Genomic DNA, 26411 nt, shown 5'->3' on the forward strand with positions numbered 1-26411 from the left:
TCGGTTTTCTTAAAATGTCAATTAAATACGAAACGAAAAAATTATACCGTGTATACATGCATTTCAATCATAGCTTAAAATACAGTATCCGATTTCGTCAGCAAACCACAATTTTTTAGGAAACATTTTATTCTAGAAAATTGCTATTTAAATAGTTAATTGCACTTTAAGAAAACATGTGTATTTGTTTTTGAATTTCAAGTGTGTTTTAAATATCGAGTATTGCTGACTTCTTTTTGTTTTACTTCTGGCTGTGATCAGATCAGCTGATGTCTAGCTGCCGCTCTCAATAATATGAGCGTACGAATACAGTACCAAAGTATTTTTTATACCTTTTCTTAACTTATTCAAACCATCTATACAGTTAGTTGATATTACATATGCACCAATGTGTTTTAATCTATCATATTTTTTGTTTAGTACTTTTAAAACTATCTCTCTCTCTCTCTCTCTCTCTCTCTCTCTCTCTCTCTCTCTCTCTCTCTCTCTCTCTCGCTAGGCTAGGCTACCTTTCGCTACCTCTCATTTTTTACCTCTATATCTCTTAAAAATTAAATCTTTGTGGCTTCACAAAGTATCAATTATATTGAAAATCAATCATGATTCAATTTTCCTTACTTTCTCCAAACTCGCACCATTTCTGTCACCTCGAACGTTATAGCGGTAACTTAATTGTTCAATTACTTTAAAATACAGCCTGGTACTTTCTTCTTCTTTTACTTTTTTTCTGACGGTTTCATAATTGAGGTGGGTACAAGTTGACTTATAACTGAAGTTAGGAAAAGTATTTTGGATATGAAACGGACAATTATCTTTCGTAACAGTTTAGAATTATCGTAAATTATCATTCTGTCATTAGCGGCAGTTTGTTATTGTTGATTGCACGCGCAAAAAAAAAAAAAAAAAAAAGTTTTCCTGCTTTGCTCTTCGCTACGTATATTGGAATTTATATAGATACGGTAAATAATATTTGTAATAACATATTTACTAAAAGCTTTTAATATCATTATTTATCACTTTGATCATGCGTGTTTAATGCCTTCGTTTGTTTATTACAGTTGTTCCCAACCTGTGGTACGCGTACCACTAGTGGTACGCGAGGGCCTTCCAGGTGGTACGCGAACACTTTCGGGTAAAGACGAAGCACAAAGAATGCTCTCCTTTAAACTTCTGGGTGAGCATGGCCTCCTCGTACCCGACGCTATCCCGTCACGCTGTTCCCCAGCTACTGATTTTCCCCTCGACGTGGGAGTGCGAGCTGGGGTTCTCAGCCTTCATGGCCATCAAGTCGAAGAGTCGGAACCGTCTTGCTGCGCTTGGGCATGATTTCCGATGTGCTGTGAGCAAAATCATGCTCCGCATTGACCAGCTGGTGGAGAAGAAGCAGATACAGCCCTCGCATTGAGTTGTTGTTTTCTTAGTTAATTTGCGTGTTCTATTTTTACAATTATAGAAATAAAGTGGCATCTGATTGAATTTAGTTTCTCTGGAACCAGGTGGTACGAAGCGACTGTACGGGACCTTCAAGTGGTACTCGATCACAAAAAGGTTGGGAATCACTGGTTTATTATGATCGAAGATGGAGCGTACAGTAAACTAATGGAAGGTTTCCATTTCAGGCGGCGTCATAAACAAAAACATTATATAAATGGCATTCATTTCATTTATTTGGAAGTTCTAAGAAAAATTAAGTAGAACATTGGTAATAACAAAATCAACATATAATCAATACTGTACTTGGTAAGATTGCTGTCGATGCAAAAACTAACCTATACACAGAAGTGTAAATGCGTCTGTTTCTTCCTTATGATCACAGATAAACGTAAACAAAACATTGGTTGTCGTTTTTTATTGCGCTTTTTTGCGTGTTTAGGAAACGCATGATATAAAATTGCTTTATTTTGATAATTCTGGATTTTCAATGATTCAACAAAAGCTAGTCTATAGAGTGATGGTTTTGCTATTCACCAGTTGTCTTATACAATAGATATGACGAACATTAAAATTTGTCTGTATTTTGGGTCGTGTTATAACCGGAAATATACGGTTTACACCCGTCCTGGTTGTAATTTTAACCTTTTCTCATGTTATTAGTACTTTAAAGTATATTAAATGTTTGATTTATTTACAAGAACAATTTGATATTATAAAAAAACATAGTATAGTACATAGAAAGTATTGGAAATGGGTAGTAAACATGTTTGAATAGGCAAGTTGCTGGTTGCCATGGCCCCATTGGAATTATTTCTGTTAGTTGTGTTTCGAAATATGCGATTTTCCATTTATACGAGGTCATTGATCCACCAAATTCTTGCATAATTCGGTAACCTACTGTATATGTATATGTATATGTATATATATATAAATATAAATATATAAATATATATATATATATATATATATATATATATATATATATATATATATATATATATATATTTTGTTTTTTTTTGGGGGGGCTCAAGCCATGACGTCGTGATGGAAGGTTCCTTTAGTAGCTTCCCAAGGGTGTACAGTATATGCAATAGAGGTTACCCTGGTTCCCCTACTACAATCGTATCACAACCGCGCCACCTCCCTCTGGCGGTCACTCCTTTAATTGTAGCGACTTGCTATGGTGGTGTTCCCTGTTGACATTTTCAATTGATTTCAAAGGAATCTTTATGCTTTCTACGGCTTCTTTCTCCATCCAGAAAGTTGAGTATTTATTCTTTACAATATGTATTTTAGTTCCAGCCTCACAATGAAATTAGTGTAATTATTGTGTTTGGATCTACGCCGGTCACCGGTGTCGCCATAGGCGCAGTCGTTCATTGGGCATGTGTTTTTTAGTTAGCAGAACGACATTTCCGGTTTTAATAGCATTAATTGTTACTGTATTATGAAAGCTATTTAGGCATTTTATATTGTAAGATATTTATATGCATAATTTTCCCTTTTCCTGTGTCGATCATATATGTCAGAGTTTTGGTGATTTTAGGTAACCGAGATCTCGCCTTGTCTAGGTATCCCAACCTAGACAACATATACTTTCGACATTTCCCCGGTTACCCTTGTGTATCGGTTATCATTCTTTGGAGATTGATATCTCCTGGAATTATATTAGCCGTTACTAGTCTCGAATAGAGATATATGGGTAATCGCTCTTCCCTCTGAGAGTAGCCTTAGGCTACAACTCTCTGCGTCGGCCTTGAATTTCGAATTCAGGCATGACTAGCCTAGAGTTTTTTCTGCCTCATCCCTTAACAGCAGACGGCAAGTTTTGGGATTCGATCAGAACCTCAGAGTATTTAGTCTTTTGTCGGAAGTCGGTCGGCGGGGTGATTGCACTCTCCTGCCGGCTGAACTGCCGGCATAGGAGGCTAGCCCTCCCTAGATTACACCTGAAGTGGTTGCATGATGCTGCCACCTTCTCCCTGTGGTCTAGTAGACCAGTCCTATGCTCGCAGACCCTAGGCTGTAGAGTAGTATACTCTTGTGGCCTAGGATGGCGCCGGCATTAGAACTCTGCTTCTCCCTTGTTGAGAGGAACGGCATGGACTGCCGTCCCCTCAACTGTATTAGCACCTCCTAAGCTGGAGAATAGAAGATTCTCCTGCTGGTTGGGGTTGTGCCGGTACTGAAAGAGAGTTTCTTCAAGGTGTGTATAGGTCCGGCAACATTGCCGGCCCCTCCCATACCTCATTTAGGACCCTTCCCCCCCCCTCTCTTCTTTTACATTGGCCGAGCCATTGTCTTTCCTGAGCCGGCGTCCCGAAACCTTACCATTGCCGGTGGGTTGCCGGAGCCGGCCAGACCCCCTCTCCTCAGCTGACGGCTGTCGGCGACTGACGGCTTCCGGCGGCCATGCCGGCTGTGGGTGGGAGGTCCCTTTTGTCACCAAGGTTCTCCAGTTCTCCCTTGAACTGCTGGCCACAACTTCTGTTGTCGGCGTGTTGCTCTGGCCGGCAGTAGACCGGCACAGATAGGTACTGACTCAGTCGGTAGCATGCCGACTGTACTAGTGCTGCCGGAGGCTGGCCTACAGAGGTAAGCCGGCAATAGTACTGTGGCTAGATGGAAGCCTGAATGTTACATTCTCCCTTCCATTTGAACCTTCTTTTTGGAGAAAGGCAGTAAAATTACATCCTTTATTACTGTATACATACACAGTAATAGATAGCCTTCACTCCATGCTTTCCCTCTCTCTCTCTTAACTAGCATGCTAGATGCTCCAGCAAGAGCTAGCTAATCCGGCAACTTGCCGGCTGAACTACAGTATATGTCTATACAGGTAGTCAGTATATTTGCAGTATAGTATATACGGCAGATGGAAAACTAACGTATATATTATACTAGTAGAAAGGCAGTAAAATTAGACTTTTACATCCTTTATTACTGTATACATACACAGTAATAGATAGCCTTCACTCCATGCTTTCTCTCTCTCTCTTATCTAGCATGCTAGATGCTCCGGCAAGAGCTAGCTAATCCGGCAACATGGCGGCTGAACTACAGTACTGTATATGGTTATACAGGTAGTCAGTATATTTGCAGTATTGTATATATGGCAGATGGAAAACTAACGTATATATCATACTAGTAGTTATTTCCAATATATCTTGGGTATCCCTGCCCAGGTATTTGCTGAACCCAATTCTATATTGATAGAATAATATTTCGTCAATATTCTGATTTGAAATCAGTTTCCATTTACCCTACAAATTAAATTTCGTAAAGGGCTGGTGGTGTGACACATCTAACCCTTAAAGGGGAGAGCCCTTATCCCTGAGTTTCCCTGATCAGGAAACTCCCTGATTTAATATTGTAAGGGAGGTCACAGCAAATAGATTGGTTGGGATACACAAATATATGTCTTTTATCTTTTCTAATCAACATATCTTGGGTACCCTTGTGCGAGCTTCTGCTGGTACCGCTCCTATATCGAAAGAATGGCATTCCCTCGATACTCTGATTGTGAAATCAGTCCTCCTTACCTCAGAGTGTTAAGTATAAGGGGGGACAGCGCTTTGTACACTTCCTTACACCTAGGTGTTCGACCCCCCTTTTTACCGGGAATTCCCCAGTTGAAGGAATTTCCTCATCTTAATACTGAGGGGAGGTAACAGCATTGGCTCGCAGGGGATACACGGGTATGTGTCTCCCGCTATCTCTTTATAACTTTCTGTCCTAAGCTATTTTTGTCAAAAGATGATTTTTGCAAATTGTTTATCAGTGTGATAATCAATTGAATACTCATTTCTGTTCTCCTTTCCTTACAGGAGGGACACCAGATGTTGCATCGCAGTCTTTTGCAGTTATAAGAGTGAGTATTTTCACGGACATAATACATGCAGGTCCATGCCCCCAGCAATATTATTTCCAAATCCCCAACCCCGTCTGAGACCCTCTGACCTGTAAGTAGGCCAGACCTTAATGTCGAAGGTCTCGAAAAACCCAAGTTAATAGAATCTGGTATACAGCTCTTAACATTTACACATTTGGGTGTGAGATTTCTAAAATCTCTCCGAAACCATACCTACCTATTTTACAGCTTCCTAAAGGACATCCTGTCCCCTATCCCTCCTTTCTCCACTCCAGTTCGAGGAGAGGAGGTGAGGATGGGGGTACCGCCCCCCCCCTCTCGCTGCCAGTGCATACACGATGGCAGTCTCAAGCTGTCGAACTACGGTTGGTTTGGTTTCACAAGTTATCACAAAAATGCGGTTCAGTTGCGAACTCGCAAAAGTTCGGAAACTCTACGGGAATTGGACCGAAGATTTCACTTGTTCATTGCAATAACTGGCAATTTAGTGTTTCTTTTCAAGGTTTTTAGGTCTTCAAGCTCCCCCAAACCCCCTGACCTTACCTCACAGGATGGTGTTGCAGATACTTACGGCACTAATGAATCTGAGCAAGACTCGTACCCCCGACTGGCAAACACCAGGCAGAGATATTACAATCAGGCCACACCTTGAAGTGATAACAACGACGGCAGTCATTGATTCACTGTCACATCTGACTCCGCCGCCGAGAGCCGGCAGTGTGTGCCCTTGGTCACCACCCAGTCAATAGCTGAGTTGGTATGCCTTCAATCGGCAGCCAGCCGATAACCGGCGGACTGCCGACAGCCCGAGGGGTCGCCAATGGTTCAGAGGGCTGCTGGCTATGCGTATAGTTTTCACCACTACCCAGTCACATTGAATACTGGCTAGGATGGTGTGACTTCTGTCAGCGACCCGCTGACAGCCGACAAGTCACTGACATGCCGGAGAACTGCTAGCCATATCGGTATTGAAGTACTGTGCCAGTTAACTTACCCCCAAGTACAGTACTAGCCTTGACGGTAATATGCCAGTTGTATAGGTGTATACAAAACCCCATATCACGGACAGAAATCTCTGGTACATAACCATACAATAGAATGCTTTTCCAGTACGCTGTGCTTCTGAGCACAATCTCTTGCTGAGACCTACCTGATTTGGGGGATACACTCCTCCCCCCCTTTTTTTCCTTACGCTGACTCTTCCTCAGCCTCTTTGATTCTCATTATTAATTCCCTGGATGTAGGCGCTGCTTACGCTACTCTATACTTATGGGCTAGAATCCTCCATCGGGCTCCTTTTAAAAGGAGATGCCCTAGAATCAATAATTAAGAGGGCCGCAGCAGTTGGCTGGAAGGATTCACACGTATGTGTCTCTCCTATTCTTTTCCAGCGTACTTATCCTAAGCTTTAAACTATAGAAAGGAATCTTCTATTACAGTGAAACACTGAGAAGCTGATATAGACAAACGGTCAGGTATGACCTAAAAGGAGGACGGGAAGGTTTCTTAGTTCTCCTTGGGATGTTAAACACCATCCCACAGTTACAATGACCGTTGTTCCACAGAAAGCCAGATATGTACACCTTCTGATCATGTGAAGCAAACAGACACTTCTGGTAGGAGGGAAGTTCCTCCTGGATCGCTGGACCTTTGATCCTTGGGTCCAAGGCCTAACCAAGATGAGACTAGAATGGAAATGGACATACCTCCACCATCCTTTCCTCAACTCTTCCTACATTCCAAATCCCCTGGAAGGGTATACCTTAGAGCTCTAGAGCATACTAGCAGTAAGGAAAGTAGAGTCCATCGATTTCCAAGGAAGGCTGTTTAGTGTTCACGTGAAGGACTCAAGAAAACTCTGAGTCATTCTGGACTTGGTGCCACTCAACAAGTTCCAATAAAACAGCAAGTTCAGAATGTTAATCCTTCTGAACACAAGGACCTTATTCAGTAAGGGGTGTTGACAGTCTGGCCAGACCTGAAAGATGTCTATTGGCAACTTCCAGTCAGTCACCCCCTCCACCCGTACCTAGGATCCAAGTTACAGAAGATAACATATATCCTAGACAAGATTCTCGTCGGACTAAATTCAGTCCTAGGATCTTCACGGAATTAGCAGACACAGTCAAGCGAAACCAAGCCTAGAAAGAGTTCAGGCAACAATGGCCCTGGACGACAGGCTGGGGTGGGCAGCACCCGAAACGACTGTCTATGAGCATCCATGGAGATGATCCGGCCCCGGAACATCGGGGATGCAAAATAACTTCAAGAAGTCTCGATTCTCTCCAGCTCAGGGGCTTCAATGTTTTTATAAAATCATTGAAACCTGCGGTCACCATAACGCTCCTTTCCCTTGGGGATGTAAAAGGAGATCGTAAGGTCTGTCAAGAGACTATTGTAATCAGTCAGGATTCCATGACGCTAACAGGGAGGAGTTTTGAACTCTCTCCAGTTCACGATAATGACAGACCCAGTGCTATGTGCACAGCTGTAAGATGCGTTAAGAGGCTGGAGAAGATACGCATCAAACGCTTGAAGAGATCTAATAGGACCAATGATGGTCATTCCCTCTTCGCTTACCCTACAATGACCAAAGGCCACGGGCCCGTGGTCCATTTTAGCCCTGTAATGGTTGGAGAAACTCTCTCCACATAGATCAGACCTCCTCAGGCTGATCTGGGGCATCGAAGCGATAATGAGGCGTCGAAACTGTCGAGGATAAGGGACATCTCATTTCATTAGGGAATGTTAGCCATCCCTTCCTTAAGGGAATGGCGCCTATCAGCAGCTCGTTTATAAATGATCCGCAAGGTGACAGCGGATGCTCTTCTCGGGTTCAACCCAATAGAGTTGGAATGGTACACGGACGTAGACCCATTCCCTCCCAGATGGGAACAAGTCCCCGAGCTGCAGATCATTTTCTTCATCACGAGCGTCATCAAGATACTATCTCGATATATAGCCCCATACGAGGATCCTCTAGTGGAGGTAACAGACATCATGTCTCTAGAATAGAAGTGATGGACTTAGAAATTCCTGTTCAGCCCATCAAATTTCCTCCGGAAGGCCCTCTACATGTTTAGACCCTTCCAGGGAAGAGGGGCTCTGTTGGCTCCCAGGTAGCCCAAGAACACCCCGTTCCCTGTAATGAAGGAACTGAGGCTGAGGCTGGTACTAGTTATGCACCTAGGATTATCCAGGAGGTTCAAAAGTTTTCTGCCTTTGATTTATCACAGTACACCTGATCCCTTCATCTTATGATTTCCTTGCCCTTAACGGTTAGGAAAAAGACTGGGATCTCAAAAGGCAAAATAGAATTCCTTGAAGAATACAAGTCTAGTCAACTAGAAGACAATACGAGTCTTCTTGGGAAAAGTAAGCTGCTTTGTAAAGCAATAGGGACCGGGAGCAATCTCATGATCTTCTGCCAGTCCTTCTCTGTCCACCCCTATATTCAAGGTCTGGCGGCCAACAGCACGATGGCCTTTGAGAAAGGAGGCAGTGCATCCTTGGATACTATGAGAAGCCTAGTTTTTTGGCCTTGTCCCCATATAAGCCCTTGAGTAAGCACCAAGGGTAGGGCCGACTTTGCGAGAGAGGTCACTTGATTGGATCTTTGGATCCATGGACCAATATCCATGTGCAAGTCAACCCCGACTAGACCTCTTCTCTATGCCCTTTAAGTGGATCTGACGAATGAAATCTTTAATAAGATTCTGAAAACATGTGCAGGCTTAGGCCTGCAACGCCACTAAAGCCCATCTCATGGTCTTTGGAAAAGGTCCTACATTATGACTCACCTGTAAACAATGAGGATTGTTCCCTCAAGGATCTAACCTAAAAGGTTATTTTTTGGTTCGCTATAGCCTCTGGGGCTAGAGTTAGTGAAATAGTGGCCCTATCTGGGATGAGGGCCACATTAAGTGAGAGAACTGCATCTCTTTCCTGATCCAACCTTTCTCACTAAGGACGACCTACCAACTAAGAGGTGGGGTTCCTGGAGAATCTGCCCTCTGAAGGAAGATGTCTCTCTAGGACTGCTAGTGTGTCTAAGGTCTATCTTCATAGAATTTCAGACTTCAGGAGAAACAGCTCTTTACAGGAGAAAACTTTGGATCAAACTATCCCTATAACTGAGGGCGAAGCTCACCTACCTTATTCGCGGAGCGGATCCTGACAGCAATCCTGCAGATTAAGATCCGAGAAAAGTTGCTTCATCACTGAACCTTTCAGTGTGTGGACTTCAGCCTCTTCGCTCATTTACTGATCGGAGGATGTCCGGTGTGTCTTACAGACACTATGCTAAGCAAGTCTATGGATTGAAGCATTATGTGGTGGCGGCAGGTGCTATTTTGGACCCTGTCGTCTAGCTCTGCGATGAACAGTAAATTGATTGGGACTATCAATTAAAAGGAGAAGGGGTCAGCATTTTTTGTTTGACCTCCCTTTGAATAAGTGTTGCCATGGTAACACCAAATCTGTTCAGAATCTCAGGTGTGAAATTATACGGATACCACTAGTGCCGTGTGTACATAGTACACAGTGTTGTTAGACTATTTCATGTATGGAAATTATAAAGAAAAGTCCTGTTAAAAGAGCTTTTCTTCAGTCTGAGAGTGGCACTGATCAATTTTCCCCTTTCAAAAAAGGGAACATTAATTTCTGTGTATGTCTCTTGTATAATTTCCTTATCATGCTACATTCATTTAGCATGTAGTCATTTATTAGGAATAAATGTCTATTAAAATGCAGTTGCGTCCTAATTCGCCCAACAATTGCATGTTTAAGATGCCAGAGTTCCTTGACTTACTCATGTAAGTATTTCTCATATCATTGTATGCTTACAAACAACGGATAAGGACATTGATATTGGTTCCGCATATATACAAGCCTTGAGACCGTTTGTATTCTAGTGTATACTTATGTTTGTTCATACAATATATGCTACCTTGAGGCCCCTTTTCTAACGTCTAAAAATGACTCTTCCCTGCAGGGGGCAGGAAGCACTAACATTGTTATGCTTAGTGATAATGACGGATAACGGTAACTTCATTTGTCTCAATTGACCCTTTTGGCCGTAGAAATATTGTCCCAAGGTTAAGGCACTGATGAAAATCCAGATACATTAATTCTCTGGTATGCTTCCATCAGGATGTCATGGCTTGAGCCCAAAAAACGGATTTTGAGTGAAGCGAAAAATCTATTTTTGGGTGAGATGGCCATGACGTCCTGATGGACCCACCCTTCTTTTCTATGAAAAGATCTTCTCGGTTTTCTCTCCCTGAACTACTGTATCTGTAGCACCATGCTCAAAGCTACAAGGAATGACCGCCAGAGGGAGTTGGCGCGGTTGTGATACAATAGGGGAACCAGGGTAACCTCTATTGCGGCTACCCTTCTAATTCTGCCACGTATCCCCCTCGAAGCGTAAAGGCTATTCGGGGTGCAGATCGCCATGTGGCGTGTCAAGAATACGTCCCCTGATTATATACGATACCCTTGAGAGTAATCTTAAGGGTACTCGTGCCACAAGTTAGAATTCTGTGAAACCTTTGGTTTGATTCTCTGGGAATATCACTGTAGTCATATATACCCTTGGGAAGCTACTAAAGGAACCTTCCATCAGGATGTCATGGCCATCTCACCCAAAAATTTATTTTTCTCGCTTCGCTCAAAATCCGTTATATATATATATATTTACACACACAAACACACACACACACACACACATATATATATATATATATATATATATATATATATATATATATATATATACGGTATATATATATATATATATATATATATATATATATATATATATATATATATATATATATATATATATATATATATATATATACGGTATATGTATATATATATATATATGTATATATATATATACAGATGCTCCCCTACTTACGAACATTCGAGTTACGAACAACGGTACATACGAACACAAATTGAAGGAAGTCCAAACATGTTCGTAAACATCCGTAGATTTCATTTCTAGTTAAATTCTCTCTCTCTCTCTCTCTCTCTCTCTCTCTCTCTCTCTCTCTCTCTCTCTCTCTCTCTCTCTCTCTCTCTCCGTATTTTGATTTTTAATGCAGTTAAATCTTCAAATTTCTTTGAAAATTATTAAAAAAAATTTTATATCCTTATTCGATGTTTCAATTAAGGGAATAGTAACGGATCGGAAGAAAACCACTTGATTTGCCTCTCGCCTTCCGTCAGAAGAAATATAACGTCATCAGACTTTTGGCATTTTTTTTTTTTTTATTTCATATTAGAAATATCTTCAAGATGAATATTACATCAGCGCCAATATGTTACAGAAAATCAGTTTCCCTACAGTTCTTATTATTAGGTATCATGCGAAATCATTGTAGCTCTTTCTGTGTGTGTGTGTGTGTGCTCGCTCTGTCAATCGCATACGGGTAGTTAATTCTAAAGCTTCATACAGTATTCAATTTTTCGTTCAATATTAAGCCTTCATATTTCATTAGACATTATTGTGTTTAATTGTGGTTTATTAAAGCACGTTCATATTTTTTTTTTTAATTTCTTGAGCATTTCAATAATCAACAATTACTTTTGATTTACTTTTGGTTGGGAGATCAGCTGATCTCAAGGTGACGCTGCAGTATTACGATTATGCGCACATATAGTACGAATAACACTGATTTATATAATTTTCTTGATATTCGAAATCTCTTCATAGTGAATATTACAACAGCGCTAATATATTATAGGTTATCACATTTTCCATACAGTTCGTTGATAGACCTTATTATTAGTTATAAACGGAATACGCAACCCCCCACCTCTCTCTCTCTCTCTCTCTCTCTCTCTCTCTCTCTCTCTCTCTCTCTCTCTCTCTCTCTCTCTCTCTCTCTCCGTATTTTGATTTTTAATGCAGTTAAGTCTTCATATTTCTTTGAAAATATTAAAAAATTCTTTATATCCTTATTCGATGTTTCGATTATGGGAATAGTAACGGATCGGAAGAAAATCACTTGATTTGCCTCTCGCCTTCCGCCAGAAGAAATATAACATCAGACTTTTTTTTTTCTTAACTTTACGGTAAGTTGTAGGCTACTAATCTCATAACTAATGATACAGACCACTAAAACACTTGATATCGTTACTCGGTGTTTCGATTATGAGAATTCTGTAATAAGATTACTCGGCAACATAATGAAAGGAAATCATTCGGTTTGTCAGCGCTCTTCCGCCAAATACATGACGTCACAAGATACGTGATGTATACTCTACAAAGAATGATTCCGTCGGTCAAAATTGAAATAAAACAATTCAGTAAACTAACCTCTCTCTCTCTCTCTCTCTCTCTCTCTCTCTCTAACATACGTAGTACAGTACTGTACGTATTCTCTCCATTTTATTAAATGTTTTTTCAGTACAAACCAATACAGGTTACTTATACAAGACTTAAACATACTTAAACATACTTATATAAACCTTCAATATACTTATACAGTACTGTATATGCCTTAAACATAAATTATAATACAAAATATGGCACTGAAGCAACTTACGAACAGTTTGAACTTACGAACGATCGTTCGGAACGTAACTCGTTCGTAAGTTGGGGAGCGTCTGTATACATACATATATATATATATATATATATATATATATATATATATATATATATATATATATACATATATATATATATATGTATATATATATATATATATATATATATATATATATATATTATATATATATATATATATATCTATATATATATATATATATATATATATATATATATATAATATATATATATATATATATATATATATATATATATATATATATATATATATATATATACAGTATATGTATATATACAATATAATCTATATATATTTATATATATATATATATATATATATATATATACATATATATATATATATATATATATAAATACATATATAAATATATATATATATATATATATATATATATATATATATATATATATATATATATAACATTACATGAATATTAAAATACATACAAAAACACAAGTAAATCATAGAAAAGTCAAAGGCCAGTAAACAGAAAAGTTGGGTGGAGAAAGAGAGACGAACGTCTACCCTCATCGAGCCAAAAGTAAGAAGTGACGAGACAACACAGGTGAGTGTGTGGGCAGGGTAGCCGGCTATCCCTCCTTGACCACTGCTAACTAGCGGTAGTGTAGTTACAACTCACTAAAAGTCTTATGGCTAGTCTTCCAGCTTCACCAAAAGTATAATCCCTATAAATGGCAAGGGTTTGTATTTAGTGTCTGAACAATCATATTTGTCATAATGCATTTCACTGTAAACTCCATATCAAATATTACTTAAGCATGTTGTATATATATGGACTTCTTTTAATCACCTTTATTATCAGGATTCCTAAGGAAAGGGTTCATCACCGAATAATTTGCATATGATAGCTATAAAGTTATGATGTATATTTGTTTGCTTTTAATTATTGTTTTAGTACAGTACTTGTATACCGGTAATTATAAATGTTATTATTAATACTATAGTGGATAGTTTTATGTTATTACAACAGCAATATAAAGTACTGTATACAGTAAAATAGGAGATGTGAAAAGGAAAGGGAATCAGCAGAGAAAAAGAATGGCTCACTGAGTTGACACCAGAAAGGTTCGTGACGAAATCCACGATGACAGAAGTCTGACTGTACTGCACATCTAATTCTAATTACTATCATCGTCAATCAAGTTTTGGTACTTATTTTCACTGGTGAAAGTTTTGATTTTAATCTTTTCATTAATACGTGAAGGTGTGTCTATAGGAAAAGTAAGTTTTACTTTAAAATGTGTTAAAGAGTGGAGAAAGGGTTTATAACTGTGTGGGGAGATTTTGTAAAAGCTTAAATTTAAACATAATAAAAAATAGAATGAAATTATAAAAAAAAAATGGCAAAAAAATACCGTAAAATACTGTATCTATCTTTTTCACAGTCAGAGACAGCTGATAACACAGCTGCCTGACATAAGACATACTATTTACACTCATTCTTGCTATACATGGAAACTCCATACCAAATAGTCTCGTTTCAGTTCTGAATTGAAGTTATAAAAAATCTAATTTATTGTTTTATGAAAATAAAGTAAGTAATAGTATAAAAACAGGAGCATACCTTTGAACAACCTGTAAGGGGTTAAACCAATGAAAGATGAACATATAAGATTCAAATGTCAAAATAAAATCCCTTTACCTGCATATGAGTTACTCCTAACTCATTATTAGCAATTTGACGGAGGTGCGATGCTAAAGTTGTTGCTCTCTCAGTTAGTGGTATACCCCCTGAGAACACACTAGTATCCTCTCCATCTATGGTGTCTCCAGGAGATAACCTATAAAAGAAGCAAATTACAAATAAAGAAGTACAGACATTTTCTTTTTTCTCAATTATATAAACCTGAATCTTTTATAATAGGAGACTATGACTTCAGCAGAGCTGGAAAGGCCTTTAAAAATTTAAAAATGTACAGTAGTTATAAATACCAACTGGTGGACCCCAACAACTTGTCAGTCAGTTAAACATGAAAAATTTGAAAGTAATTTGTATTTTTGTTAGCTATACAAACCTTGAGGTCTTTATTATATGAGAATATTACTTTGGTGAAGCTGAAATAACCATAAGACTTTTAAAGAGGTAAACAACCGCGCCACTAATTAACATGGGATAGACCAGCCACCCCACTCTCACCTCACCAGTGACATGACGTCACTTTCGCAGGAAGGATTTACAGAGGGATGAGTGATGGCGGGCCAGTATGAATAAAGAACTCAAGGTTTGTATGGTTAGGAAAAATACAAATTACTTCCAAATTTGTCCTTTGTTAATACCTGCAACAAACCTTTTGCTCTATATTATATGGGTGGAAGTCATAACCAACTGGCTGGTAACTTGACCCAGGATGTGACTCTGTGTTTCACATAAAGTTACTAGAGGCACCCTCTCACCATGTTAACCCTCGCGTGTGACTGAGAGGTGACGGCCTGGGCAATTGATATGTATGAGATAACTAAACATTGTGACTTGACCAGGTAAGGATTAATGGAGTAATATACACTCCGCCTACTTAACCTAAAGATTGCCCGACTCTCCCTCGCAAGGAGGACGGGGACATAACAAATGTATATCATATATCAGATTAAACCAGGGATATAATTATTACCTGCAGACAGAGGAGGATGCTTTGCAGAGTTCCACAGGTGCTGTTCCCAAGAGAGAGGAAGATGAAGGAAGAAGATACCAGTCACTCTACTATTAATCTGAGACTAATCCCGGGTAATGTCTACCCTTGACCGCCTGCTACTTGTGCCATATGAGAGCCGAGTTATCAAACCACATGTTGTGCCACCACAAGACCTATGGAGAAGGTATCCACGTTCCTGTAAGTTACGTCCTGTGGGCTGTGAAGGTCATCTGATGCTTCCTAACAGCAGCTTGAAGAAACTGCATCACAAAGCAGTTCTCTTTGAATGCTAGGGATGTACTGATGCCCCTAACATCATGAACTCTGGTCCTATGACCGCGTCCTTGGTGATCCTCCTCTTTACTCTCCCTGAGCAAACAAACAGAGGTGTTAGTCAAGCCCGTGTTGCTGCAGTGCATTTAAGATAGTATCTCAAACTCCTCACTAGGCGTAGTAACAACTGATCTGGGTCACTGGTTACAGAACGAAGACTCTCAATCTGAAAGGACCCGAATCTATGGTACAGCACCCCCGGATTTTGATTCTTAGCAATAAACTCAGGGATGAAGGTGAGTGTAACTTTCCCCCATCCCCTTGAATGGGCAATATCATACCAGAAGCCATGCAGTTCACTGACTCTCTTTGTCAAGGCCAAAGCGAGCAGGAACACCACCTTCAAAGTGAGATTTCGGTCAGTTGTACGGCGTAATGGTTCATAGGAAAGTCCTTTTAAGGATCTCAAGACGCGAACCCCGTTCCAAGGAGGAGGCCTAATCTCTGACAAGGGGCAAGTGATCTCATAACCTGACAACAGAAAAGACTTCAAAGTCTTCCTTGCCGACTCCTTTGAAAGATCGCGGGAGCAAACCATGAAGCCTAAGGATCCTAGCCATAGATCGAGCCACAAAACAGCCAGCATGGAATACTTCGTACCTTTTTCTATGTTCAGGAGCTCAACTGCCGATAGGGAGGCCTTCACAAAGGAGAGGGTTTGAGTCAGGACACCCTTCATTAGGGACTCTACCGAAGGATCGAGGTACATGGTGGAATGGGGTTACCCTTCGATCTCATACTTCCTTTGTAGAACAAAAGGAAGTGGAAGGGATCGAGAGTAGCAACCTGCCCACAAGGAACTATAAGTTCCAGCTATCTGGGCGATAGCTGACCTTTTGGCGGCTGTCAAACCCTTGGACCAGGGCAGAGCTGCACTGGACCTGAAAGGCTTCTGGGTCTCGAATATCTCGCCGAGAACCCTATCCTTCCCTTCCTGGATGGTGGAACCAGGAGTAGACAGCCTGTTGACCTCATACAGGCAAGGACCTGCCAAAAGGTAGGCTCCAACTCACGTCTCTCTTGCTCGGAGAGATACTTCTGACTGGCCGCCTTTGGAAGATTCTTGTCCTCAGAATCTAAGGGGTCGTCCACCTCCAGACTCACATCCAGAGTATGGGGTAGGCCAGGATCGTCAACTGAAATGCTAGGAAGTCCCACCACAGGGGACAGTCTCTGTGCCTCAGCAATTATAGCTTCCCGTGCCGCAACGTTCTTGGGTTTCGTCTTAAAAGTCCTTTGATTCCTTATGGACAGGACGTTCCTCCGCAGTCTTAGGAGGGGGAACCTGCAAGGTTTGTGAAGCACTTGACGAAGCCTTGGCAGTAGGAGCTGGAGACTCCTCCTCAGGAGGAGGTACAGAAACCGGACGTTGGTCCGGAGGCACTACCTCAAAGTCTTAAGGGTTGAAGGAATAGATCGTAATCTCCCTGGGTGAGCCTACATCGCTACTCGTCCTAGGGCGGATGATGTCGGCGTGAGGTGGCGTTACGCCTCTCATCCTCCTTTTCTGTCTCTTAGGGATGACCTACTTTACCTTTACTGGCGTAAAACGTAATTTGGCCATATAAGAATCAGATGGATTAGGACATTTGGCACGCGATCGGGGTGGAGATGATCTGTGTACTTTGTCTGCTGTCGACTTCCTTCTAGGGTCCTGGCTCCCAAATAACGAACTCGACGATTGTTCCAAGGAGATCCTATGGGTTGCCTTGACTGGAATAGTCGGAGGTTGTGGCGGTGGGGGGGGGCCACGTTCAGAGACTTCAGCAGGGTGGAGATGAACATATTCACCCATGGATGAAGTTCTGATCCTCTAAGTAAACCCTGGAATTCCCCAGGAGAGTGTCCTTTGGGGGGAACTCAGGAAGGAGCTCCAGTCGATGGAGGTAATAACCTCTGAGGCAGAGGAACACGTTCCTTCAGACACGAATAAAGGTCCGGAGTAATAGATATGTTACAGAACCTATTAAAGGCTTCTTGAAACCCTCTGGAAAGGGTGTCGGTCTTTCGCTGGAGGTGGAAGAAGCTGAGGGTCAAGGCGAAGGTGTTGGTACCACATTTGCTCGCGGTTCCGACACATCTGCTTGTGAATTGCTAGCGGAAATCGCCAGTTTGCTCGCAAAATCTCGAGATTCACACGCAAAATCGCAAGTTTCACGCATCAATGGACACGATTCACGAGCAGAAGTGCTCGCAACAGGAGCACTAGGAGCCACACAGGAAGAGGAAGGTCTAACGCCTTCCTGATGCCTCAGAGAAGCACCTACGTCCGACGAAGTCGGCAGAGGAGGCAGGGACTACTCTTGTTGGAGAACGTGTCACAGCGGGACGTGCTTCCAAGCGTTGCGTAGGCAAATGCTTAGCTAAGACTTCCCAGGCGATGAAAGGCACTGGAGGTTTAGCTGGATGCCTATCTAAGGAAAAGTCATTCTCATCATCAGGTCCGGTCCGAGGTCGTTTGGAAGAAGGTCTGGTTGAGGGGGTACGGGCTGATGGACTGCGCGTGCGCCTACTTCTACCTCTAGACGAGGAACGTCTAGACCTTGATCGCGAACGCCCGGTTCGTGATTGTGAACGAGATGTTCGTGAACGGGAACATCTAGCTCTCGTTCGAGATCGGCGTGAACTTCCCGAATGCCTATCTCGTGAACGTGAGCGTCAGCCTCGCGAAGGTGAACGTCGTTCTGTGAAGGGTACCCTCGTGAGCATCAATGCCGGCCTCGTGAACGGGAGCATCATCCTCGCGAGTGTGAGCGCCATTTTCATGATCTAGATCGCAGAGATCTATAACACGACTGTCTGGACCTAGGTCTACACTTTGCTCGTAATCGTGTTGAACGCGATCCCTAAACTCGTCCTCGTGAAGAGGAACGCCTCCGAGGAAAGTGTTGAAACCTGCGGTCCCGTGAGGCTATAGAGAGCATGAGCGCCTTTTAGAAGAAGAGTGCTCGGATCGTGATGACCTACGATGCGTTAGATCTTCCGATCGTCAAGAACGGCGATCAAGGGAAGAATTTCCAGAAGGGCGAGGCAATGGAAATGCTTGTTCTTTAGCGCTGCTGGTGGTAGGAGCACTTGTCCTTGGAAGATCTACACCATCAACCTGTGATTTCCGGTGGGGAGAAACAAAGGGTTGAAGGTTAGGTGATGATGAGGTTCCAGGATAGAGAGAGGGTCCGTCATCAGCAGGGGGCTGCTGGATAGGTGAACACGAGTGATCACCTCGTCCACGCGTGGTAGGGCAGGAGAAGGAGAAAGATGGACCTCGCACAGTTCCAGAGCGTGAGATGTCAACGGCTCCGGATAAGGGTCCTTCCTGACACCATGCTGAATAAGGTGCAGCAGCTTCTCCTTCGAAGGGGGTCCTGAAATCCTTAAGGACGACCACACCTGCAACAAATCTGAAAGGAAGAATGGCTTATCAGTGGCTGGAGGTGAAGTTGCTCCTCTAGGGGAGGCAACAACCACCCCCCGTAACCCGGAGTTGCCAAGGAGTTAGTTGGTCTGCGCTCCTACTCGATCATCCCTCGGAAGAGCGAGAGCAAGAAGAAGCTTTAGAAAGAGATTTGGGGGTGCGTAAAGAAGAACGCGATCTCTTCCTTGACCCCTGAGGGAGAAAGATCGCGCTTTGCCTTCTTCTTCTTGCGCCGCCCAAATTTCTCTCATTGGGAGGCAGGCCAATCCCTACACTCTGTGCAGGGCGAACCCTGCTCGTTGCAATGCCCTCTGCACGAAGGACAGTAAGAGTGCGGGTCGGTCTCTTCGAAAGTACCGCACACGGCACCCTCGCGCCTTTGACACGTTCTCATGACGGTGATCGTAGAAAGAACATGCACACCTGAAAAATTATATTTTCCTAATAAAATAAATTTTTGAGCATACTTACCCGCTGGTTATATAAAAATGGCTTTACAGTAGTCCCTGACGTCCCACAGAAATTCAAAACTTGCGGCAATCGCAGATAGAGTGACAGGTGTACACTAGCGCCCTCACGGGAGATAGGCCGAACCATTCCATACTTCACCAGATCTTCCATGCCCATAGGTCTCTAGAGGGGAGAAGGGTGGGATTATAAGTTATATAACCAGCGGGTAAGTATGTTCAAAAATTTATATTATGAAAATATAATTTTTACTCATTAAACTTACCCGCTGGTTATATAAAAATGGCTGATTGACACCCTTGGTGGAGGGTTAGAGACAGCAACATTGTTGGAATATTACTTAACAGTTAATTAAAACAAGCTTAAGGGTTCGTACCTGTTAAGGAAGCTGACTTCAATGATTCTCTGCCTCATTATGTCTGCTATCCTTATGAGATCCAGCGGTCAACCCAGGAGCTGTCAAACGGGTAATAACCTCTATGCTGACAGGACCTCAACTAATACCCTTGTTCCGGGCGCTCTCAAGGAACAAAATAACCACCTGACTAAATCAAAGATTGTGGAAGACTGTCGACCAATCTCCACATACAAACATAAAAATATATAAAAGTTCCAAGAGAAGAAAAAGGGTACTAGGGATTAGGGGAACGTAGTGGTAGATCCTTCACCTACTACTGCACTCGTTGCTACGAATGGTCCCAAAGTGTAGCAGTCCTCATAAAGAGTCTGGACACGTTTCAAGTAATGCGAGGCGAATACAGATTTACTCCTCCAAAAGGTTGTATTCATGAAGCTTTGCAGAGAACAATTTGTTTAAAAGCTACAGAAGTTGCCACAGCTCTAACTTCATGAGTCTTTACTTTTAGCAGCTAAAGGTCTGCCTCACCACAGTGTGAGTGAGCCTCTCTAATTAACAGTCTTATAAAAAATGATAGGGCGTTTTTAGACATCAGTAACGCAGGCTTCCTGACTGCGCACCAAAGAGCTTCTGAATTGCCTCTTAAATCTTTAGCTCTGTCCAAATAGAACTCAGTGCTCTAAAAGGACACAGAACTTTCTCCAACTCTTCACCAACCATATCAGAGAGGTTAGCAATCTCGAAAGATTTAGGCCATGGATGAGAAGGACGTTCGTTTTTGGCCAGGAATCCAAGTTGCAAGGAGCATATGGCTTTTCCGTTTATGAAGCCAATAATCTTGCTAAAAGCGTGAACTTCACTGACTCTCTTAGCTGTTGCCAGACTTACTAAGAAAAGTCTTCAAAGTCAGAACTTTAAAAGAAGCCGAGTGCAAAGGCTCAAATCTGTCACTCATGAGGAATTTTAAAAAACATCTAAATTCCAGGCTGGTGATTCTTGTTGATGCTTCTTAGAAGACTCAAAAGATCTGAGAAGATCTTGAAGGTCTTTATTATTTGAGAGATCTAAAAACCTGTGTCCGAAGACAGCTGCCAGCATACTCCTGTACCCCTTGATGGTCGAGGAGGAAAAGTTGTGCTTTCTTCTAAGGTCTAAGAAGAAATCGGCAATTTGTGTTACAGAGGTACTAGATGAAGAAACTGATTTAGCTCTACCCCACTCTCTAAAAACCTCCCACTTGGACTGGTAAACCTTGATGGTAGAAGTCCTCCTTGTTCTAGTGATAGCCTTACCTGCCTCCTTCGAAAATCCTCTAGATCTTGCGAGTTTTCCGATAGTCTGAAGGCAGTCAGACGTAGAGCTTGGAGGTTTAGATGGTCTCTTGCCAAGTGAGGTTGTTTGAGAAGATCTATTCTCAATGGCAAGCTTCTTGGAACGTCCACTATCCATTCCAGTACCTCTGTGAACCAACCTCTTGACGGCCAGAAGGGGGCCACTAAAGTCAAGCTGGTTCCCTCGTGAGACACGAACTTTTGTAACACCTTGTACAACACTTTGAATGGTGGGAACGCATACAAGTTCATGTCACGAGCTGTTTGACGCTCGGAGTCGCATTGTGCTTGATGGATAACGTCACGTCTCGATAGACGCTCGACGTCACGTCTTACTGGACACTCGACGTCACATCTTACTGGACGCTCATCGTCACATCCTGCAGGACGTCCTATTCCGCTGGAAGCTCGACGCCCTGTTAGGTGGACGTACGACGTCACGTCTGTTTGCTTGACTCCTTGGGTTAAAAATGGTTGAAATATTACATTTAACTAGGGAGTTGTAAAGACGTTCGTCATCAAGAACATCTCGATAGAAGCCTCACTACGCTTGGTGTCCAGATGTGCAGTTACCTGACACTCAGGGTCCAGGCCTGTTACTCTCTTGTTGTTCGCAGGCTGATAAACTAGCATGAGCGAAGAGAGCTTCTGTTGCAAATCTAGTAGAGTAATAAAAATAGGGGAAAACTGTTGTGGTACTGGAGATGTCACATCTACCACAAGCTCTCTTTCTACACCGTTTAAGAACACGCAGAGCGTCCAAAAGACAATAACCAGTTTGACGGTGGCGAAGGAGCATTAACCAATGCCATGCTAGGCTCAGACCACTGTCCTGCAACTGGCTGAGTTGGACGTTATTTGACAGTTGCCGACATCTTAAAAGGATGTTTGGTAGGAGAGTTTTCTTTGGTAGAAAGAAAAAACGCTCAGGACTGCTCCAAAGACTACAACCAGAAGCTTGCGGTGTCATGATAGGACACTGATTGACCGTGTCCACCTTCCTCTTCAGAGGTCTGGAAGTTGATGCCAGCCTCGTCTGGGCGCTGTGTCATCTGAAGACGACGAAAAAACTTTCACCTCGCCTTTCCTATGATGAAGGTGAGAGTCCTGGGAGGCGTCAAAAGGTATGCTCGAGTAGGCGTCTACTCGGGAGCTAAAGCCTCCCGTTTCCTTTGTCGTTCGACATTTCTTCTCCCAGGGAAAAGGGAGCTGGAGGAAGTTTGAAATCGACATTCCTTGGAAGAGGTCTAAGGATTAGAAAAAGCACAGACCAAAGGTCTGCTCCTCTCCTCTCCCAGCTCGCTAGAAGTACTGTAGTTAAGTCTGGCTCCTACTGTTGTCTGTGCGGTTTAGAGAAAAAGTATGCAGAAACTTTCTTGCTGATTTATACACCAAAACCTGCATCTTTGACCAACCCTTGAGGGAGAAGAGAGGAAGAAAAAAGGGGGGGTGGTGCAAAGTTATCTGCTTTATTGATAAGGAAGCTGGCTTCATAGGTTTCAATGCCTCATTGCATCCAGTCTCCCATCATCCTAAAGCTCTATTAGATGATCAAGAATTTTTCTATGAACAACGACTTCTCTAACAAAGCCGGTCGAACTGCAGCATTGTTGTTCAGGGTTTTGATGGAGGATCAGACTCAAGACCCCAAAGACCTAAGCCCACAAGCACACAGCAAAAAAGGGAACACTGCCTTCTCTCACAAAAGCAGTAATGCACTTCCCGCTGCTTCAGCTGAACGTGCTGCTGCCCCAACATCTGCAGTTAGGCTCTTTATGCTGCATTGAGGACGGGCTATTGCACTGCCCTACCAGCACCATCTTAGAAAACAGAGACTCCTTCGACGCCTTCCCTAGCGAAAAAATCTGAAGGCCGATCTGAATATTAACGTTGAGCCCATGAACGAGCAGGTAAGTGGTGCGGAGTTGGCAGACCCTTTTCTCTCATCCTCTATGTCTCCTGCTTCTTTCCTTGGCTTTGATAAGCCTCAGGCTTCTACTTTAGATCCCTCTCTCTCTGTACGGCCCAAGGTGAAGCCCCTACGCAATTACAAACCTAAGTCTCGTACTTCAGCTTCGCCAGTCGCTATATCTCCGGTCCCAGGACCCTCCACTACTCCTGACATCCCTATGGGATCCAGACCTCAACCTTCCAAGAAAGGAAAGTCCGCTAAGGCTAAGGCTTCGTCAGAGATCAGTTCCTCGGAGCCCCCGTTGACAGAGATGATAAAAGAGATAGTGAAGACTCAGATGCAACAACAATTGGGGGCAATAACGGAGCTGAAAGCTATGGTGGCCAATCTTCTCCGCGCGGGGAACCAGGCGGCACCTCCGGTAGCCCCAGATTCTTCTAAGTTGCCTCCTTTCGAGAAGAACAACCCATGGAGGTTCGCTCACCATGCACCCTACATAGATGGTGCATTAACCCTAGAGGGATTAGGGACCCGCCCTCTACATGATCTTGAATTTTACCCTCCAGGGCTTCAGTTCCCCTTCAATGGCTTCGTCCGGCTGAAGGAGCATGCTCTTGTTAGGATGGATAAAGTCCCTAAAGAGACTGTCATCTTCCCTAAGGAGCAAGCCCAAGCTGTCTGGGCTAGGACTCTTGCCGACTGGGGTTGCGTCAAAAAAATACTATAAGGACAAATATTATTGTAAAATAACATATTCCTTTTTACCTAATACAACTTAAATACTTTGGTTTTTAAGAAGAATTTACTTTTCATAAATAACGATACAAAGAAAAATTTAATACTGTAACGATTGACTAAGAACTGTGTAGCATAAACAAAACTGAACACTAGTTAGGTAATACTTTGAAAACAGATCGAAGATTATCTAAAGGACAAAAATTCCTTAAAATAACATAATCGTTTTATCTTATAAAACTTAATACTTAGAGAGAAAGTATTCACTATTCATTCTTTGTAAAAAAAGAAAGAAAATGCAAGTCATACTCTAATTTACGTCATATGACTGTGACGTCATAGAAAAGGCCTCAAGTTTTCGTTAGTTTAAAGTAGATTGAAAAACTTCTAATATTACCTTTCAAGCTATAACATAGCGATCAAATACCAAACAAAAACAAAATAAGCGAATGCCAGAACCCATATTTAGGAGTACATCACCAAGATAACTGCTAAAATCCAGGTTAATCACGAGTGAATTCCAAACGAGGTTGCCAGCAACGCGGCAGCGAAAATCTGATGAAGTATGGAATGGTTCGGCTTATCTCCCGTTGAGGGCGCTAGTGTACACCTGGCAACCAAAGTCCAATGACAGTCAGGGAGAGAAAGGACACGTCCGATCTCTACCGAGCCAAAATAAAAAGTAGCGTCTCTCACTGCTGTGAGAGTATATATAGAGGCAGCTGTTTAAACCCCAGCCAGCCCCAGCCTACCCACTCAAGTGGTTAGGCAGGGTTGCCACCCCGCAATTAAAGTCTAATGGCTACCTTCCAGCTATGCTGAAAGATACAGTGAACCCTCGCTACTTCGCGGTTCGACAATCGCGGATTCACCACTTCGCGGGGTTTTCCCATAACCCATATATATATACATATCGCGGATTTTCCGGAAAATTCGAAAATACCGCGAAATCTGAAGACAACCAAATACGATATTTTGTTACCTGTAATTCCATTAATACTGTAATTAGTAATATCTGCTCTTACTGATTGTTCATTGCATTACATATGATATATAATTCAGCACAGAAAGAAATAAAACACGAAAAGAGAATGTGATCATACGATAATTCAGTACGTAGTAAAATTAAATCGAACATGAAACGCAAATCAGATGCAGTCATACCATATTAGAATGGTGTGTACTGTAATGGATGTGCTTCTTTTCCATGAATCTTTTGTATGTATACGTACGTAGTACAGTACTGCATCCAATAATATTCTTTGTTGCAAAAATCACATTTCGAATACTGTAAGCGTACGAGAGAGAGAGAGAGAGAGAGAGAGAGAGAGAGAGAGAGAGAGAGAGAGAGAGAGAGAGGCGTAAAATAGCGTACGTAAATTTTTATTATTATTGTTATTATTATTATTATTGTTGTTGTTGTTAATAAAATTATTATTGTTATTATTATTAATCATTATTATTATTATTACTGTACAGTATTATTATCATTATTTATTATTATTACGGTATTGTACTTAATCTACGTACGTTCATTATGCGCGGGGCATCTTCTATGAGTAACCAACGCACCATAGTACTGTAAGACGGGTTGTGATTGGTTCAAGCGCTGATAGATGACGAATCAAAACTCAAGTTTTGTTATCTAGCCTGTGATTGGTGTTTTGCCCGCATCTTCTACCCGCAGCATCAAAGTTCTCGCGGGGCTGGATCGTTCACTTTCTCTTTCCGCGTATTGCTGAGTAGACGTTCTTAAGTTTGTGAAGTTTAATCTGTGCTGTGTGCGACTGTTTTAAGTTGAACTTTTTGTTGAACTTTCTGTTAAATCCTACTGTACAATGCCTCCCAAGCGTTCTGCTTCTAGTAAGGCTGGTAGTGAGCCTAAACGCCACCGAAGGATGATGACGATAGCTGAGAAGGTTACGCTTCTCGACATGTTAAAAGATGGTAGAAGTTACGCGGCCGCCGGCCGCCATTTTGGCATCAACGAATCCACCGTTCGCTATACAGTATCAAAAAGGACGAGGCAAACATTAGAAAGACTGCTGCAATCACCTTTAGCAGATCAGCGAAGCGAGTCGTTACAACGCGTAATAAAACGATCGTACGCATGGAAGGTGCTTTAGCTGTGTGGATTGCCGACTGCCGGAAGAAGAACATAGCGTTGGATACGAACACCATCCAAACAAAGGCTTTGAGCTTATATGAGAATTTTGCTGCAAAGGAACCTAAAGACGACGACGGCAACCATGCTGAAGATGATGATGATGCAGATGATCCTCAACCAGGGACATCC

The 26411-nt window shown here is 42.1% G+C and overlaps 1 protein-coding gene across 1 annotated transcript in view; it reads right to left on the bottom strand.

The window, feature by feature from the left end:
- The window catches only part of LOC137640023 (VWFA and cache domain-containing protein 1), a 447337-nt gene that overhangs the window by 348941 nt on the left and 71985 nt on the right, over positions 1 to 26411 (bottom strand). Inside the window, 1 exon segment of the mRNA XM_068372387.1 lies at positions 14576 to 14714. Coding sequence (XP_068228488.1) covers positions 14576 to 14714 — 139 coding nt within the window.

Source organism: Palaemon carinicauda, chromosome 4 (genome assembly GCF_036898095.1).
Source record: "Palaemon carinicauda isolate YSFRI2023 chromosome 4, ASM3689809v2, whole genome shotgun sequence".
Classification (NCBI taxonomy): Eukaryota; Metazoa; Arthropoda; class Malacostraca; order Decapoda; family Palaemonidae; genus Palaemon; species Palaemon carinicauda.